This window comes from Fusarium phalaenopsidis (assembly GCF_050370095.1).
Source record: "Fusarium phalaenopsidis strain FUZ10S chromosome Unknown contig_32332, whole genome shotgun sequence".
NCBI lineage: Eukaryota > Fungi > Ascomycota > Sordariomycetes > Hypocreales > Nectriaceae > Fusarium > Fusarium phalaenopsidis.
The window spans coordinates 1563177-1583105 of record NW_028145391.1 but is presented as its reverse complement, the minus strand read 5'-3'; the positions used below and the strand labels follow the sequence as shown (position 1 = coordinate 1583105).

Genomic DNA, 19929 nt, shown 5'->3' with positions numbered 1-19929 from the left:
ATAAGCCACAAATTTTGCCTTGAAGTCCCCTGTTTGTCTGAGTCCCACAGGATCAGGCTTGAGGGTTGGGAATGGATCCATTGCCAACATCAACAACACCTGCCCTGGACTGCGATGCTTGGTGAGGGTAACCAGCTCTCTTGAGTGAGGAATGAAACAGCCAAGTCTCGTTATGGTTTTGTGTCTGTCGTTGTTTCAGTAGATAGAACATAATGTGGTCAAAATGTTGATCATCTATGACTTACACGCCTCAACCACGGAGAAACAGAAACACTCCTATACAACTCCCCCATTGTCTAGACTACATAAACGAATTGCAATACAAGACGCCTGTCTCCAGCCCAGGATCATCGCTGTCCATCCCTAGCTTCCTGAGCTTGCCCTGTCGATCCTCAACCTCGTCCCGTCCATCCACCTCCCATCTCGGAATCCATCTTCGCCTTTCCCCTAACCCAGCAAAGATGCCCCCTACCCATCACGCATCGCGGATCGACCCAGCCCCTCCGTTCGAGACCATATGATCGACAGTGTAGTGCTTAAAATGCTCGCCATCGGCGCGTCTGATGCCCCATCTTGGGATCCTTCCAGAGCCAACAGGCCGAGGGAGCGGCCCTGCCGAGCGATCCAGCTCGTCGGTACCGAATAACGTCTGATCCACTGCCCGCAATACGTACATGAGACCTTGCGACCGTTCTTGGGGCGTTTCTGGCCCAAAGATGCCATCCCACTGACATCCCCAACCTAGGGCTAGGGGTCTTGCACTGGCTACGAACAACCCATCTCCCTCTACCAAGACCCCCCAGGTCCAGCTAACGTCAGAATACGACCACAAATCAACGGTCATCTTGTTCCTCTCCCTTTGAACTTGACCTACACAAAACAAAAGCTAATTGGTGGGTATTCACCCGAGATGCTAGTGCTCCAAGCCTCTCTAGAACCTCACCCCTTTTGACGCGTGAGCTCTTAAGTCCACAGCGTAATTCTATAGTTGCATGATCCTCCCCAAAAGCTTGCCAATCATCTCTTTCCGAAATGTCTATTCAAGTGGATGTTCGTTGTCACAAGTTATGTCTGGCCACTACGGTGAATTGCAGTAGTTGTGCTTGGCAAGCCAGACTACAAATGCTCACCAATCTCCACTACTAGCATGGTATGTCTAGCACCCAGACACTTGCTGGTCTGATTCACAAATAAAAAATCCAAATCATTGCTAAGAAACCAGCACAAATTGTGGGAGCAGTAAACGTACTCTGCCAATATATGTGTATCATGCTCGTTTCATTATCAAAAGGAAAGCCTATCCGCCATGAACCCTTCCCATGAGCCAATCACCCTTCATCAATCTGCCTAAATCCCTCTCTTCCAACCTGCCAGCTCTAACCTACGCCGGTTGCGAGTTTATCCCTGTCCCTTAATCTACCCCTCTATCATGATCATGATCTAGTCATGGACAACCAAAGGCTCCACATTCCAGATGCCCTCGGCATACTCATCAATGCAGCGGTCGCTGCTGAAGAAGCCCATGCGGGCAACAGAAATGATCGACTTCTTGATCCACTCTTCCTGGTTCTTGTACGCCTCATCAACAAGGTGGTGCGTCTCGTTGTAACTGTGGAAGTCATCTGACACCAGGTAGTAATCACCATGGTCGCGCACAGCCGCGATCAGAGCACTAAAGTCGTGGACTGAGCCGAAGGTGCCCTTCTGAATCTCGGCGAATACCTTCTCCAGGTCAGGGTCGATGGTGTGCGAGCCATACTGGTGGGCGTGGCGAAGGTCCTCGACATCCTCCGCGAGGTTGCCGAACAGGAAGATGTTGTTCTCCCCAATCTCGCGAGTAATTTCGATCTATATCAAAGTTAGTCTACTAGGTATACCAAGATGCTCGTGTTTTACTCACGTTGGCACCGTCGCAGGTACCGATGATAAGACCACCGTTGAGGACAAACTTCATGTTGCTGGTACCCGAAGCCCTGGATGACCTGTTAGCCGACTGTCTCTTGATGATGTGGAGCGCCTATGCTCCATGGTAACTTACTCAGTGCCAGCGGTGGAAATGTGCTCGCTCAGATCTGAGGCCGGAGTGATAATCTCGGCCTTGCTCACATTGTAGTCGGGCAGGAAGATGACCTTGAGGAGGTCACCGATGTCACTGTCGTTGTTCACCACGGATCCGACGGCGTTGACCAGATGAATAATCTGCTTCGCCATCCAGTAGCCGGGAGCAGCCTTGCCTCCGAAGATGGAGACACGAGGGACAACCTTCTTTCGCTCCTCAGGGGACAGGGCCTTAAGAGTGAGGTATCGATGAATGACACCAAAGATGTTGAGCTGTTGGCGCTTGTACTCATGGATTCGCTTGACTTGCACGTCGAAAAGCGACGATGGGTTCACAGTAACGCCGGTGGCGGTCTTGATGAGCTTAGCAAGTCGGACCTTGTTGGCGTACTTGATCTCGGACCACTCCTTGCGGAATTCCTTATCCTCAGCATACTTCTCGAGCTGGTTGAGAGTCGTCAGGTCCTTGAGGAAACCATTGCCGCCACACTTGGAGGCGATGAGCTCAGAGAGACGAGGGTTAGCCTGGTGGAGCCAGCGGCGAGGAGTGATACCGTTGGTCACGTTGGTGAACTTGTCAGGGCCATAGATCTCGACAAAGTCCTTGAAGATGGTGGTCTTGATGAGGTCCGAGTGCAGCTCAGCGACACCGTTGACCTTGTGAGATCCGACAATGGCGAGGTACGCCATCCGAACCATCTTAGGCTGGGACTCCTCGATGATGGACACACGGCGAAGGATGTCTCGGTCATTGGGGAAGGCCTTCTCGACCTTCTGAAGGAAGAAGAGGTTGATGTCGTAGATAATCTGCAAGTGCCTTGGCAGAAGGTGCTGGAGCAGACCGACAGGCCACTTCTCGAGAGCTTCCGGCAGAACAGTGTGGTTGGTATAGCCGAACTAGAGAATTGTTAGACTGTGACAGCCTAGCTCATATAACATTATGACTTACAGTGTTGGTCACAATCTCCCAGGCGAGATCCCACTCGAGGTGTTCGATATCAATGAGGATTCGCTGCAACTCAACAATGGCTAGTGTAGGGTGGGTATCGTTGAGCTGGATGGCCACCTGGTCAGGGAACTCCCTCCAGGGGCGCTTGGCCTTCTTGAAGCGGCGAACAATGTCGTACAGGGAGGCGGCAACCCAGAAGTACTGTTGCTTCAAGCGAAGTTCCTTTCCTCGCTCGAGGTTGTCATTGGGGTACAGAACAGCACTGATAGTCTCAGCTCGCTGCTGATCCGCGACCGAGCTTTCGTAGTCGCCGTTATTGAACTTTTGGAAGTCAAACTCTCCGCCTGAGGCCTTGCTTGACCAAAGTCTCAGGTTGTTGGTGGTGGGCGTATCATAGCCGGGGATGGGGACATCGTAGGCGACGGCCTGGACAATCTCACCACCCTCCCAGATGGAGAGGGTCTTGCCATCTTCATCAGTAGTCTTTCTGACGTTGCCGAAGAATTGGATCTGAGAGTCTAGGTTAGCAACAGTTACTTCATTTCATCCCATGTACTTACATCGACAGTCACGTCGTGTCGGGGGAATTCCCAGGGGTTAAAGTCGAGCCAGTAGTCAGGCACCTCGACTTGGTATCCGTCGATGATTTCCTGCTTGAAAATTCCATATCGATATCGAAGACCGTAGCCCCAGGCAGGGTAGTTGAGAGAGGCTAGACTGTCAAGGAAACAAGCGGCGAGTCGGCCGAGGCCACCGTTACCCAGCGCAGCGTCGTTTTCCTGGCTGATGATGTCCTCAATTCGGAAGCCAAGCTCGGCGAGACCGGCTAAACGTTCATGTCAGCAGGCAGTCATGAGATTGAACCTATCCCTTCTTACCCTTGGCAGTGTCCTTTTGGCCCACGTTCAGCATGGCGTTGTCCAGGGCACGGCCCATGAGGAACTCAAGACTGAAGTAGTAGACACGCTTGGAATCGCGGTATGTCTGACGCTGCTGAGTTCTGTTCCAATCAAGAATCAGACGGTCACGGAAAGCCAGACTGGTGGCAGAGTAGGCAGCATGTTCGTCGCAGTTGAACATGGAACGGGCAAGGGTGGTCTCGACATGGCGGACAACCTCCTTCTCGAAGCCATCTTTGCCAGTGAATCCACTCGACTGGTTGCGCTTCCATGCTTCGCGCTGGGGTTCGGGAATCGAAGCTATCCAGAAAGTGTAAGCGAGAGCCTAGAACCGTACAGATTGAGGGAACAGAATGCTCGCGACAGAGAGCAGAAAAAGCCATTGACACAGCACAATGGCACCAAAGCACCAGAAAAGGCCGAATTAATGAAATAGAGATAAAGACATACCTTCAAAGCTCTTGATCTCTCCAGGGCCAAACCCCGTCGCGGTTCGGGTGTGCTTGGGACGAGAGATGCCTGCGGGGCCAACGGCACCCTGGATGTCGACGATGGGGGCACCCATGGAGGGGCGCCTCTCACGGGTGGGCAATCGCTGCTGTTCGGACGCCATTGCTGCTAACCTCTGCGGATTTCACTCGCTTGTTAGTCAAATGACGCTCAAGTGGTGAAGGAGGGAGGAATTGAGAAGAGAAGAAGAACAAGAGTTGGTGGCCTCGGGGCAAGCCCGCGGCTTGAGTTAAGTAATGGCCACTCGCAGGTCCCTTGTCTCTGTGAAAGCGAACATCAGATCAGATCACCTACCTCAAGGTTTACTGATGCCACAGAGCGAGTACGTCAGATAAGGCGACTGGCCAGGCGAGACGAGACGCACCACAGCTTGGGGTGGGGGAGCGGGGTCGGAGGTGCAAGGTAAAGTCGCAGTAGCTCGTTGCGTGCCCTGCTTGTGGTGGAGGGTGAGAATCCAGAGATATATAGGGATTCAGGGAGCAATGAAGGAGGAGTCCGTCCGAATGGTCCGGTAGAGGCAAAGGATGGCACAATTCTCGCGTAAGCCCGCCGAACACAGAAAGCTGAAGCGGATGAAGCCGTCGGAGGAAGCGAGCGGCCGACAAGCTTCTTAGAGCTGGGCGGATCCGATGAAGCTTGGGGAGCAGGGGAGCTCGGTGGAGTCGACAAAAGAGACGGAGCAAAGATGACAGGGGGGAGCGAGAGAGAATTCAAAAAGAGGTGGCGGATAGGTGGGTTATGTGTCAATGGAAGAAAAAATTGATGCTCAAAGGACAGGACAGGATCAAAGGAAGTCGAAGAGGATGACGACCAGAGTTGAGGAGAGGAAGAACGTGGGAGGAGGGAGGGATGAAGTAGTAGCTTGAGCAATGGATGTGGGAAGGAGCTTCTCCTCCATCATGACAACCTTCCCTCCATCTCCATACCTACCGGCCCTCATCAACAGCTGCTGGTCTAGCTGCCCCTCTTGGCCACCCCCTCGGTCTAATGCCAATAGCATCAATTCCTAGCCCTTCCCCGGGTCTCGTCTCGTCTATTTTTGCGTCGGCCTGCCCGCTAATGTCCTGCCGCACTCTGATCGACCCCGACGACGGCGAGCACATACCTGCGGTGCCTTCAGCAACCGTCCGTGGTGCTCAGCTGGTGAGAGCCATGATACCTCCCCCGCAGCAGCACTCGGTGGCATGACGACATTGTCGAAGCACACACCTTTGGATCCTCCAAAGCAGCCGCCATTATCATAATCACAAGCTTGCGGGTGCAGCACAGCACAGCATCGCATCGCATCGCATCCGACACCCTACCCTAGTGAACGGGAGATGCTGTAGCATGAAACCTTGGAAGAGGATGCTGTCCCCCGCAGACGCCCACACCCACGCAACGACAAGACTGGAACCTCAGCATTGCCCCTCCAACCACGCACCCGGTTGACCTTGAGAGAGAGCCTTCGGAGCCTTTGCAATGGCCGGTGAGCACCGCCGCATTCCTTGCAAGCTGACCATTTCACACCTCTGCTCTCTCTCTCTCTCTCTCTCACTCACGGGACGGCGCTCATGGCTGCTCATCTGCCCCTCCTCATGCCAGCCATGGTCGTCCTGGCTGCGAATCCAGACCGTATCTCGGGCCCCATTATCCCAACCACAACCAGCAGCAGCTTGCAGTTGCAGCAGAGCTCCATCCCAATCGACCCTCCTGCAAGCACACGAGGGAAGCTCGCCTTAGCGGCCCCCTCTTACACCACGGACTGCGGGGCCGCGGCGTCCGGAGTCTACCATCCATGCGACGGACCTTTTCTGGCAAATCGAGCCCAATCCCACCGCCAGACATTGGAGCTATCAGCCTACATGTCGCCTACATACTGTACGTACTGCGTACATGCTGCTGCTGTAGGAGCATGGAGCAACCGTTTTGAAGATTGTGGTTACGTACACATGAACGCCTCGTAACAAACCCTAAGATCTAGAATGTCTCTGATGCACCCGTCCCCCGGTGACTATTTGCGTTCCAGCATAGGTTGCCAACGGGTAACGCCCGAGACGGTTTACCAACATTGCCGGGCTCGGCCTTTCAACTCCCCAGGCAGACCCAGCCGTTGGGGCAGAGAAGCAAGATATGGATGGCAACGGATACGCAAAACGTTCTCCCCCCCTGCTGTCCCGTCTCACATACTCTCCGTACACCTGGGCGTCTTCCAACATGCTGCATGTAGCACCAAGATCGGCACCAAATGGCCGGCGAGTTGCTGTGGCCTGACGCAGCCCCGTTGAGAGCTGCCAAACCAAGCTCCATTATATTCATGCAAGCTGCCGCGCCTCCCCCATCCCGCTTCTTTATTGTCAACCTCTCTTGAAACCACCTCGAGGTGGAGGTTACTCTGTTGCCCAATCCCCGTTGACCAATCCACCTCTGACCTCCAAGTCTCCATCACATGGGTCACAACATCCATCTCTCGCAGCGCCATCTGCCTGCTAACTAATGTCCTACTGACCGACCTGGCTTGCTCCATCGATCGACCCGTTCATATTCAGAGGTCAAAGCTCCCAGCCACTCCCCATCTGCCAAGCCCTTCTCCCCTCTTCCTCTAAGTGCAACTTCAAAGGCCTCACTGCTCGGCTCTTGTTCCTGGCCAAAACCCTGTTGCATCTAAACCTTGGGTCGGCCTGGCTTGGCCACCATGAAACTTCTGTCGCTTTGGGAGGAGAGATAGCTCGATACCTACGATGAGGTGATTGGACGTGTTCTGTCCTAATTGCCGATTAGATGCTGCAGCTGGGAAAAGAGAAAGGATAAAAGTCCATCTTTGTCCAGTCCGCTTCTTCATTCGGCCGATATACCATCATCCACCCATCTCTGGGCAAGCCACCTCCGCCCATTTCCAGGTAATCAACCTATTGTCCTGTGCTCAATAACCAGCCTCATTGCGTCACCAACAAAGATCCTCTTTCACTTGCCCCTGATTACCTTCTCCTGGACAAACAATACATGCTTGGCCAATGTGGACGGACGCACACCCCCAATATCATCAATTCGTCTCGTTTGAACCGAGGGCTATGTACTCTGCGCAAAATGAAGCAATCCATTAGCATGCCAACCTTGACCTGCTTCCCTGCACACGTTCCCGTCCAGCTCCGTAAACACCACTCTCCCTGGAAACCATGCGCCTGCTCCATCTCACTCTGAAAACCCGACAGAAGTCACAGGAATGTGACTAGGGTGATGTCTCCGCTTTGTACCCCCTTCCTGGCCCCAAGACGACGAAACCAGATACCGACCACCAGCAGCTCCGTGCTGCCATTCAGGCGCTATTCATAACCATCCCTCTCATTTCGTACAGAGCTCTATGCCTGGGTGAACAGATCCAGAGCCCAAAATCTTGACTTCTCACAAGGTCTATTGGCCCACAAAACAAGGCAAGAGCAGGGGCGAGAAATATAATCCAACAAAGAAATTGTCCTCGTGCCGAGCGCGTCTGTGTTCGGGAAGCCTTGGTTGACATATGCTGTATTGGGTTCGCTTGCGTCTCGAGCACTCGCGCCATCGTTGCCGCGCTCTCGGCATTATACAGAAATGAACTCGATCGTGAGTGAGTGATATTGATCAGAGGTGAGCGTCCAAAACGAGGAAACGCTGTGTCGAAACGGAATAAAACAATGATCGTGTAAAGTCGAAATCGTCCTCCCTCCCATGTCCCCAAACTCCGGTTAATGCTCTCGACGCCAGCCCACAGTTCCGTGTCCTAACATCATGGTCGAAAATCAAAATGCGCAGCGCTTCGCAATCAGAGAATGCCCGAATCCTTAAGTGCGTTATTCAAGATAGTCTCCTTGACTGCTGCAAAGACGAGCCGGATGTTTGACGTATCTGTTGCTTGTGTCAAGCTGATGTAGTGTTAGAGCCTCAATCCCCTCTGCTTCATCATGCGAGCCACTTACTGAGGGTACAGATTTAAATGTGCTCTGTTGACCTGGTTAAAGCGCCAGAGCAAATACTTGGCTGCTTTGTTGACATCATTGCCGCCTGAGTAATCTGGGAAATAGTTTCCCAGGGGAGACCTGCTCAGTTTTTGCTTGAAGATATCCACCTTGTTGAGGAACAGGATGATACTAGTTCGCATAAACCACCGCGAATTGACTACCGAATCGAACAGCAAGAGACTCTCCATCATTCGGTTCTACTCTTGACGTTAGCGCAAATAGCCGGGGATCCAGCTTTGCTATAGCTCACCTGACTGCTTTCCTCGAGCAATACTTGATCGTACTCGCTCAATGCCACGCAGAAGATGATTGATGTTACATTCTCAAAGCAATGTATCCATTTCTTCCTCTCGCTGCGTTGACCACCCACGTCAAACATGCTGTATCGGCGTTAATACACAGACTTGGTGCTCACGCCCAGTACAAAACTCACTGGATGCTCAGCTGGCCCATCTGGAATCTCGTTTCGTAGATACCTGTTGTCTTCGTTCGCGCCCGGAGGACATCCATCTCGTTCGGCAGGTAGTCGGATCCCACTATTCGCATCGCCTCCTGGAAGAAACTGGACGGAATAAAATTAGTATCTGGCCGTACAAGGCAAAATGGTCATAGCCTACTATTCAGCCGAGTCCATGAGATAGAACTCTGTCTGATGCTCCATGAGGAGATCTTTGGCTGGGTCATTCCATAACGACTGTACTGCAGCGCCGACTTTCGGGTCGATCTGTGCTTGAGGGCCTGATTCGGCTTGATACTCCATCAGAAATTCGGCGTGTGCCTTGTTCTCCTCGTTTTGGGGTTCGATCTCGAATTGTTGCATCGCCATAATAACGGCCTTTGCGCACTCGACGAGGTTTTTGAAGACTGTGGGCCGATAGTTGTACAGCTCATCTTCTGAATAGCCCTTGAGGTGGATGATCTTCATCTGCTTGACGATAGTCGACTTTCCACTTTCACCAGAACCTATGGCTTGGTCAATACGATGCACCTTGGGAAGCGCTGCACGAGCTGCCGTGAACGCCCTTACCTAGCAGCAAGATCTTGCATTCCTTCCGTAGTCGCTTAGAATCTTCTTCGAGGATCTTGTCGATGGCCTGGCTCTTCTTCTTCTGCTCCGCCTCCTCATTACTCGAGCTCATGCAGGCGCCCATTTTGCCAAATTGCGACGCGAGCGACAGTCGGCTCTCTCACGCGAGGTGGATGGTGGAATCGAGATCGGGTTCAATTCGGGTGCGCGCGATACGACGTTTAGAAGCGCATGACGTTCGCAGTAGTCCGCAGGAAAGCTAACGGCGTCGAGGGATGTCAAGATCCCTGAGAAGCAGGTGGTCGTGGATGGGTTTCCCGGTATCAAGATGTGGTTTCGTGTCGAATTTGTTGGATTTAATGATGATCAACGGCTGAATGCGGCAGAATTACGGCGAGGCAGCTATGTGCAGAGGCAATCGGGAGCGGCAAGGGCGGATGGGAAGATCGGTTGTGGCGGCCGAGGTAGTGCGAGTTTGAGGCTTGAAGCTTTCGGAGGAAGTATTGTCGGGAGGATGGCCGACGAACAGCCAGCGATGTCGAAGGAAGTTGACAGATGCAGGATGAGAAGTGCCGGAGCGACGTCGAGGCTGGAAGGGGAGTGTTTGGCGGTGGGCAGGCGAGAAGAAGAGATGGATGGATAGACCTTGTCGCTCCAGATGGACGGCCGTAACCCGCTACGGCACGGTGCTGGGGAGCTCGTGGAGGCAGGGCGAGCGGGCGAAACTAAAAAGGTACAAAGGCACCAGGGCACCTCGACGATGACGAGACACAGTTGGCGGAGCGCCACCAATTGGCGAGGACGAGCTGGCAGTGGAGAATGAGTGAGAGCAGGGGTGTGGGCGCGACGAACGAGTGAGAGCGGGTGGATGAGGAGAATTTGAAGGGAGCCTTTTTTTTGGGGAGGCTTGAGGCTTGGGCTTGGGGGGACGAGCTCGATGGAGCTGGTTGTGACCGGGTCCAAGGGGGGTCCGCAGAGTCAACTGCTAGTACCAAAACGAGGGGTGCGAATCAAGGAGGCGGATTTGAAGGATATCGTTGGCTGAAAGGACGACCGTTCGTGGATGTCTCTGCTCTGTCGAGCCTTTCGAGTCAAGATGAACGTGGCCTGGGTCGCGCAAGTGAAAGCGGAATTGGAAGCGATGATGAGGAGCAGAATCTCCCCTTATCGTCAACTGCACAAAAATGAGGTACCTGGGGAATGGCCAGCGCGTATGGAGATGAGGAGGAGATGACGGCCAAGGCTGGGGGACGGCAAAGTCGAGGTTGAAGTGAGATGAGGTGAGGTGAGGTGGGAAAGTATAAGGTTGGTACCTACCTTACTTTCCCGCAAGTCTGGAGCTCAAGCAGGAGCCCAGGAGGCTGCGAGGGTACAGGTAGTACCTGCTGTTCTTGGGCACCGGGCTTACAACGCTACAGCAGGAGGGCAGGGATCAACTGGAGGGAGCATGGGGGAGGCCGACCTGCCAGAATCAAATAACACTCATGACACCCATCACCATTCACGCTCAAGCAATAGGTACTGTCTGTACTCCGTACCTTCATATCAAACCCACGGGCAAGAAGCAACTCCGGCGTCTCGGCAGATGGAGACGCAGCGCATACGGACAAGAGCAGCACCGACACCGACCAATGGGTTTAGCCGCCGTCAAGACTCGGCTGCGATGATGGACTCTTCCGGCCCGGTCAGAATATCAGTTGATGGCCAAAGAATCGACGGAATCGTACCGGCTGGCCGGCAGCCTAGGCCCGGCTTGGGCTTTTGTGCCTTGGGCGTTGAAGACGTGTCCGTTGTGGTTGGGCTTTCCAATCCATCATCCATGGTTGATGAAGCCACGACGTCTTGATCCGTCCCGTCGGTAATGTTTATGATGGGAATTCCAGAACACCCTTCCTCAAACGATTGTTCCATCTGCAGGGCCCCCATCAGAAGGTATCTGTATTTCACACAGATATTGGATGCTCATCGAGCCGGTTGAAGGATGGGATGGGATCTCATCAAACTGCAAGCCTATCAGCCTGGTACGACTCTATCAGTCCCAATGAGGAAACGAGACCAGGTCAGACCATGTTGCGCTCTGCACCCGGCGATGGCTAACAGCTGGTGGTGCCAGCTTTGGCCTCTCGAATTTCTCTTGTGGTGGTCAAAGGTGCTGATCCTTCACAAGAGAGAGTCTGGACCCTTGCCCTTGAACCTCTGGGCCTTTGCTCACCCGCGACGAACCTACATACATGGCAAGCCCAAGACCGTTCCTGATGGGCGCCATCTGTCCTGGAGGCTGCGCCTGGTACCGGCCTTCTTTTCAGTTCCTCACCGGCCGATTTCCTAAACCGGGACAGTCCCCTGCTGTTCTCTGCTAGAGCGCCTTGTAGCCTCAAGCGCATTGATCGACCCCTTCAAAAACACATCTCCTGTCGACCGATGTCTCAACTCACCACGCGCGCTTGGCAAAGGGGCTGCCGGGCTCTGCTGCAGACTTGCTGTGTGGGAAACAGACCTGTCCAGCATATTGCCGCGAAGAAGCGGGCGAAGAAAACAGCACGGCAATGGTGGGCTTGTTTTGATGGAGGCGAGACGAGACGTGGGGGAGTGAATATCTCGCCGGGCGTGACCAAACAAACACCCGACAGGCAGTTAACATGCACACAGACAGGCCCACGATGAATCTAGAGCGCGTACTGCTCAAGGCCAAGATGGAATGACGGGTCCGGTGGAGAGAGAGTGCGCCGCCCGCACATGGCAGCCCTCTCAGCCCCTCAAGCCCCCTCAGTTTTCGTTCAACCGACGCCCCCCGGTAGGTCCCATTCCCCGTACTGCTGCTTTAACGACTGCCCAAGGGCTCCTCGCTGAGGGCGCTGCCCGTAGCGAAAAGACTCGATTCGGCCACCTAAGGTTGAGGCGATTTATCCGCATTCCATTCAAAGTCGATAGCAATTGGCCAGCAACCGCGCCTGTATCGAAAGGGATCTGCCAGTCTTTTGGAAATAGAAGGCAGACGGGCCGAGTTGGGAGACTAATTCTTGCTCACGTTTGCGGACGGACGAGAGCCTCTGTTAACCCCAAGCTCAAGAGCTTACGCTGCTGGTCCAGTGGCACCGTCTCTTGCCAGGGGTTGGGGGATCCTAGAGTTTTGGAGTGGGGTGTTCGGATGGGAATTCCTCGCTGTCCGCCCTCCTGGCATCCCCTGTCCTTCTTCGATTTACCTTCTGCTTCTCATGCTATGCTGCATTTGATTCTGCCTGCAGAAACGCCCGGCCAGTTCCTAAACCCTTACCATCTCCTTCACCGATCAACCAGGCTTCCACCTCCCAGGCATGGCAAGGCTCAACATGCACGGCGCACCGTTGTACAATGGCTTGGCAAAGCGGATGAGGTGCCGTCTTTGATTGGACGACACAGCCTTCAAGTCTGTGTCAACATGCGCATCGAGAGCCGAAGCTCGGTGAATAGGCAGGTGAGGCAGCTTCCTGTTGTCATTCACTCGCACACGGTGGCGATGATCAAGTTATTCTTGGACTTGTACCAACCCCGAGGGTTGACAAATAGCTGCCCCTGTTATTGACTATCCCCTGAACTCCTCCAGAAAGATCGTCAAAGGGTGCAGCTTGTCCTTCCACATACGTACTCGTTTCTGCCCCTGGCTTGCCCAGCAGGGGCTGGTGACAAGGTTGTCATCGTCACCGAGTTTCCAGCTGGCTTCCATTGAAATGTGTATGCCACAACCCGGGGCGTGAGCACGGGTTATCCATGGACAGATGTTGCAAGATGGGATCGTTCTCTTGTTTACGTGCAATTCAAGCGTCCGCAAATCAGCAACCCCTATCTTTACCCCGTTCTCAAAGACCTCCCTAGTGATTGGATCGACTTGCTAGTGCGAGATTGCTTTCAACCAGGACGGCAAGGAGCGCCGCACCATTTCTGTGACCACAAAAGCAAATTGAGCCACACAGCTGTGCACAATTCGATGTTTCAACGAATGTGTTACTGCCGGACCCATGGTGCCGCCATGGCTGCGTCTGTCGGCGGTTGCTTCCAGGATGTGGAGTGGCGCGCAAGCTCAGGGTTGCTGGCAGGTACTGTATTTTCCCCTTAATCTTTTCTTTTTACAGGCTGCCTTGGTGTTGTCGGGATGATACATTGACGGGTCAAGGAGGAAATGAAGCGCTTCGGGGTCAATCGAGTGCGCTTGGTGGCATAGGCAAGCTGGAGTGTGGCCTTGGACTGACGACTAATTAATCCTCAGCTCTCAGCACGACGTTCACATCCAATACTGGCGCCTGTCAATGGATGTTTCTTATAAAGCTCTTGAAGGGAAGCCTTCCCTTGGTTCGAAATAGACTGGTGAGTCTCGGGCCTTCATCTCCCTTTTGTTCCTCCATAACATCTTGCACACCTGGTCCCCAGACTGATGTCCTGTCAACAGGCAATCTGGTAGGGAATGGCATCTCATTAACTGCCTTATTAAAGATAGAATTGTTTCCGAACAGCGCCGACGATTGGGCGATGTTGTTCCTGGCGACCTCGCGCTGCATCGAAACTATGCCCAAAGCGCAGCAATGACCGACATGTCAACCCCACAGCTGCAGCCACACGCCTCTTGCTCGGTTCTCGTTTGCATCTCAGAAAGAGACAGCTCAGTTTCGTTTGTTGGTAAAGTTGCTTCTTTGATCTCCATTCAGGGACTCAAGCTGTCGTTGCTTCTTTCTCCTGCCAGCTCAGCGTCTGTTTTGACACAAATACTAGCCGAGTTCAATCTCCCTGAGCTCAATTTAGCGTCCATCACTCATTACTTTGTACGTCCGGATCCCGAGTACTCTACAGAAACAGGTTGATGGACCAGGCACGGATGACAAAGCCACATCCGGTCTGTCGATCAAGGGCACTCAGGGTCTCAGTCTTTGAGAAAACGCGACCGGAAGCTAACTCTATGCAGCTGTGAAGTCTTTAGAAGAGACATGGCACTTTCGATTCCTGGTGTCTTGGGTGATGGTTGTCTCAGCCACGCCACAATCCTCGGTTTGGCCTTGCTTTTGAGCTTGCTTCCAGACTGTAACGACGACTCATTCAGGTGGGAGTTTGGAGGGCCAATCACGGATAGTTTACCAGCCTGGCTGTGTTGCTCACACGGCCTCAACGACCAGGCATATGTCCGGCGTATCGATCTGTGCTAATGTCGTTCTTGAGGACCATGGCAACCTGAGAGCACACGAGTGAAGGAGAGGAATACGCCGACGGCCATCTGCCCGAAGAATGGCGTTCGGCTAGCCTCGCGGGATCTTGGCGTTCTGATTCAGGAGAGGGCTCACTTCCAGGCACATGTCTCACAGAGATGTGCTGAACCTGTTCGTTTGGCTTGGCGAGTTTACCCGAGATTCTGGTCTATCGCGCGATGCATTCCTCATGTTTGGACCGCGTCCCGGATGGCGTTGGTCGCCCCAAGAGGCCATTTCCCGTCGTGCCTGTCTCAGGAGGACCGTTTTGCATTTACCAGCACGGGGCGCCGACGACATGCCTGAGTTACACGAACGATGTGTTCTAGACGACACTGTTTCAGTTTACCTCGCGGGATGGAGACAGTGTTATGATGGCGTGTTTTGTCAAAGATGCGGCTGCTCTGGTCCTGAGTCAATCGAGATATGATGTCCAAACTGGAAGGATCTACACCTGGGGTTGTTACACTGAGCGCGAGGCTGGTTTTGGACATGGTCTCTATCAATCTCTCGTCAGCCTTGACCATAGTCTGGCCACTGCTTTTAAAGTTGGTTCTGGATGTGCCGCTTGATATGGGATGGGATAAGGTGAGTGACGGGAGAGGACGGGCCGAGACCACGAGGCAAGGACATGACGCCAAACCTATTGCGACTGTTGGCATGTGCTGCTTATCCGTTGATAGAAGAGCCTCATTGTCATTGTGCCTGGAGCTGATCAACCAGTGGCGATGAATCTCATGATTGAGATCCAAGCAAAGATGCTAGACCAGCACGCGGGTCGGGAAATAACCGAGACACCAAAACATCAAGAGGGTTAATTACCTAGCTCCCCTTGAGCATACCAATTAACGAAAGAGATATCATAATAAAGGTAAAGCTTTAGACCTTCTTTACCTATTCTTATTATACTCTATCTATTCTCTTTAGGGGAGAATAAGCTAAAGGGCTTATCTGAGCGTCTCTCTTTTTCCTCGACCCAGGTGACAAGGTCATGACACGATTGAAGTGATGCTAGTCACGAGCCTCGGTTAGTTAGTTTGAAGCCAGAGTTTGGGTGATCTGGACCACTTTCTTTCTAATCCGGATCGGTTTGACATGGACGATCGGCAGCGTTCAAGATAAACTTTGAGCGGTCGAAAGATGGCCTTGGCTTGTCGTGGTCGTCGTCCGAAGTTGGATGTTTGGCCGAAGCACGGCCAATCGAGTCGCTGGCTCATGCATCGAAGGTTTAGAGCTGGATGATTGGTCAACATAGAAATGACCGAGTTTCTACTCTACGGATACTGGACTGCCCTCGATCCAGGGCGAGCAAGTCTGCTGCCTCCGCTGAAGGGCTGTTTGATGCAGTATATCTGCAATTGAAGGAATCATGACAGGATGCTAGCTTGTGAGCACCAATGGGGCTCTTTGGGTCAAGGCAGGTTGTTGAGAACTTGCTGGCATGGATGGATACATAACTAGATGCCATTTCGCGAACTATGAGCGGTATTGCATACACTAATGTTTGAAGGCTCGTTGACTTGCACTCGGGGCCTCAAGTTACAGCCTGTCAGGTTGGATTTCATGTTGCATGGCATTGAGATATGTACTCGGCGTGGGAGCAATCAATCAGCCACTCCTGGACTGGTTACGTGATGGTGACGCCTCTCTTTGCTGTCTCTGCTGCTGTTCACGATCACGACGACAAAAGGCGTTGCGCTGCGTTGCGTTGCGTCTCCGGCGCGTGACCATAGATGCGGTAAGTTCTTGGGAACAAGTCTAAGGCTACCCAAGGTAGGCGATGCAATGCAAGACACGTCGGCTTACATGCGATGCAACCACGGCGAGTCGAGCGACAATGGAGCAGTCTGGGCTAGCACAGCACAGCAGAGCAGGGCGCAAGTGTCGAATACTTGCTTGTTTGTTTATTCTGCATGTGAGAAGTAAGGCGGGATGGGATGTGTACAATTGGTGCCGGGGAGACGGCGATTGATGTTGGCATGAAAATGATGAATGAAATGCTGCTGGGATCCGTCAGACAATTACCCAAAGAGCCTACAGTGGAGGCCAAGGGCAGAATTTGAATTGCTAGGCTCAAGGCTCAACTCCAATGGATGGAAGCTGATCCGCCTTGAATTTTGTTGCCAGGGATGAAATGAATTGCCAATGTATGCAATTTCTGGTGCGCAATTTCCAGTGGAGGCCACATCAGAAGCTACGTTATCAAGACGCGGCGCGCACCATTTATCCATCCCATCCCACCAAAGCCACACCCGACTAACTACCTAGGTACAGGTACAGGTACAGGGGCCCCTCCTCTCTCCCGTCCCGTCTCGCCTCGAAGAAAGACATCAATGATGCAAACTTTTTGAGTGTCTTGGCCTTGACCTTTTCATCCTGCTTTCAGATAAACCCTCGCCCATCGACCGCTCAAAGTAAACAACATCGACGTCTGTACGACTTGACCCTGTCGCGCGACTCGCCCGCTGGACTTGCTCCGTCTTCGATTGTTCCAAGGGAGACACTGACCGCCTCATCGAGCGCATCAACAGCTTCAACATCGCAGCGACGACACGGAGCCTAGATTGAAACGCCGATATCGAAACTATACTACGAGCTGTTGATGATTCGGGCGTCTTGACGTCCAATCCAGCTCCCTCGCTCCCCTGTCATCTTCAATACATTCATTGCCCGCGCAAACCACCCCCTTATCACGCCAACGAACAACTCCACCGTCGTCGACCACGCCCCGTCTTCGCCCAGCACGGCGGCACGTCTGCTAGGCGCATATAGATAGATACATGGACGACCTGTAGCGCCGCCCAAGGCCGGAATATACCTACCACGCACCCAAACCAAGCTACCATGAGCTCCGACGAGTCCCAGCCCCAGTCCCCGTCCCCCGCCAGCGGCCTCGGGGCCCCCGATTCCAATGACGACCTCAAGCCCGTCCTGTCGCCCATCATCCCCTCGTCGCCCGCATCGCCTGCAAAGTCCGACTTTGTCCCGCTCGTCACCGTTGTAGGATTCCACCACGCCAGGGGCCCCGAGGTGGAGGCATGGTTCGGCGCCGATGAGGGGAGTGATCCAGCCGTCGACTATAACTGGACGCTGCTGCCGTTCATGGCTCTGAGCGATGGCGCACACGCGTGAGTCACTATTGTCTTGTTAGGAAGGAGATGAGGGTTGCTGAGACGTCACAGATCCGAGGAGGACTTTTCATACTTTACGCTGCTTCGCCCAGAGACGGACGAGAAGCCCGCCACGTCACTATTCGGCATCTCGTGCACCCGCCAACTCGACTCGTCCCAGCTCATCAACCGTCCCGCCGACGTGACCCGGTCCACGGTGCAAAAGGCCGTCGTGGTCATCGCCGACAGCCCCCAGTTCTTTGGCATGCTCCGCGAGCGCCTGAGCGTCGTCACCCAGGCCTGGTTCGCCCAGCGCGAGTTCACCGACGTCGAGATCCTCCGCCGCTTCCAGGAGAGCCTGGCCGACGAGAAGGCGAGGGGCCTGCTGAACGACCACGTCGACCGGGACCAGTACCTGGGCATGAGTCTCCGGGAGCTGATCCACGAGTTCAAGTGGCAAACACTAGTTCTGCTCAAGTGCTGTCTCCTCCAGCCCAAGGTGCGACTGCCCCTGTTCGAGTCGATGCATGCAAAACTGACGATGGTCTAGATGCTCTTCTTTGGCTCGAAGTGTGATCGGTTGTGCATGATGCAATTTTCTCTTTTGTCCTTGATACCCGGCCTCATCCGCAACCTCCAGGACAGCGCAGACCCAGAACTAAACAGTTACGAGAAGAGCCTCACCAAGCCTACCAGCTTGCGTACTAGTGATCGCAACTCTCTCCTGTGCTACATGGGTCTCCCCCTACAAATCTTTGGCAAGGTCCGCACTTGAGAACTAGCTTGATTCGTGAGAAAAGACTGTCTAACATTCGTGACTAGGGGAGCTTATTCGGCCCTTATACGCCTCTGCAACAACTCGACATCCTTGCAGACTTTGGCACCAAATCCTATATCGTCGGGAGCACCAACTCGCTCCTCCTTCAGCAAAAGGACCGCTACAGCGACATTCTCATCAATCTAGATGAGGATTCAGTCACCATCAACTCACAATCCCTCAGGAGCGCCCTGACCCTCACAGCCGCCGACAGGAGGTGGATAGACTATCTGACTCACGAGATTAATGAGACGTGGGACGAGGCCAACCCCAGCAGGCCCAAGACTATGAAGTACGTGGGCAGTGAGGAGTTTATCCGACTTCAGTTTGAAGAGTACATCCTCGCCCTCATCTCATCGGTCAAGTACCACAACTACCTGGCCGCCAACCCCAACAACCCACGCGCCATTCTCCCAGAGGTTGAGGGAGATCCCATCTTGGACTTTGGCCACGACTGGGTAGAGGCCTGGAAGCGCACTGAGAACTACCGCATATGGAACGCAAACACCGATTCTCACCTCTTTGACATTGTTGACCCCCGTCATCCTTGCGCTGGAGGGCTCAATATTGAGGACGTTCAACGTCGCATCGCAGAGCAGGTCAAGGAGCTGCACCTCGATGAGCGCTTTGCTCAGGGCCGTGAGGTCCTTGGCCGCAACTTTGCCGCCGGCCGTGAAAAGGCTTCATTCGTCCTCAACAAGCTGTACTCGGACATGGAGGCTCTCCGTGAGGCCCAGCGTCGTCGCGCAGAGGAGGCCCGCACAGCATCACCCCCGGCGGATAGCACGCCGTCTGCGCCCCCTGCTGGATACGATGCGTCAAAAGCCCAGCAGTCGGCTGGCGCCAGGGCAGGCGCCTACATCGGCAGCTGGGCGGCCTGGGCTGGTGAGAAGCGCCGGACTAGCGGCTGGGGCGCTGGCTGGGGACGCAAGACGACCCCCAAGCCCACCGACTCGTCGAGGTCGGGCAGCCCCATCGAGAAGGACTATCAGATGATAAGCGCCCCCGTTTCGCGAGGGGGTAGCTCGGATGATGCTACGGGGCGACCGGGTACAGGTGCGAGCTTCAGCGAGAGCATCCTCTCCGGCGTGAGCGACTCGCCTGGCCGGCCAGGCACAGCAGCAGTGTCCAAGCCTCTATCGGGCCCGCCAGTGCCGGACAAGGATGAGGACGGTTTCCAGACGGAGGGTGTCAGGGGCTCGAGGGATAAGACGTCCGATGTGAAGCCCCTTCCAGGCGAGAGTGGGATTACGACCAAGGATTGACTGCAACATGCTTGAACAAGATGAAGAAAAAGATGATGAGCCAACTGTAAAAGGGCAATGTCATGATATAGCTAGATAGGATAGGTCAGCCGTGTTAGTTAGCGCACTAT

General features: G+C 53.9%; 3 protein-coding genes across 3 annotated transcripts; 1 reads left to right on the top strand and 2 right to left on the bottom strand.

The window, feature by feature from the left end:
• Positions 1 to 1440: 1440 nt before the first annotated feature.
• Positions 1441 to 4519, bottom strand: LRP88_13491 (glycogen phosphorylase; the record flags this gene model as incomplete). The annotated part of the gene is made up of 7 exons (XM_083249855.1): positions 1441 to 1848; positions 1901 to 1973; positions 2039 to 2955; positions 3008 to 3517; positions 3568 to 3833; positions 3886 to 4206; positions 4357 to 4519. 7 exons carry the CDS (start codon positions 4517 to 4519, stop codon positions 1441 to 1443), a joined length of 2658 nt encoding a protein of 885 aa, XP_083094189.1.
• A 3675-nt stretch (positions 4520 to 8194) lies between these two features.
• LRP88_13490 (guanine nucleotide-binding protein subunit alpha) lies at positions 8195 to 9541 on the bottom strand (the record flags this gene model as incomplete). Its single annotated transcript, XM_083249854.1, has 6 exons — positions 8195 to 8294; positions 8349 to 8587; positions 8641 to 8770; positions 8824 to 8952; positions 9008 to 9353; positions 9418 to 9541. 6 exons carry the CDS (start codon positions 9539 to 9541, stop codon positions 8195 to 8197), a joined length of 1068 nt encoding a protein of 355 aa, XP_083094188.1.
• Positions 9542 to 17471: 7930 nt separating this feature from the next.
• LRP88_13489 (transport protein Avl9-domain-containing protein) lies at positions 17472 to 19819 on the top strand (the record flags this gene model as incomplete). The annotated part of the gene is made up of 4 exons (XM_083249853.1): positions 17472 to 17755; positions 17810 to 18236; positions 18288 to 18500; positions 18560 to 19819. 4 exons carry the CDS (start codon positions 17472 to 17474, stop codon positions 19817 to 19819), a joined length of 2184 nt encoding a protein of 727 aa, XP_083094187.1.
• Positions 19820 to 19929: the final 110 nt, after the last annotated feature.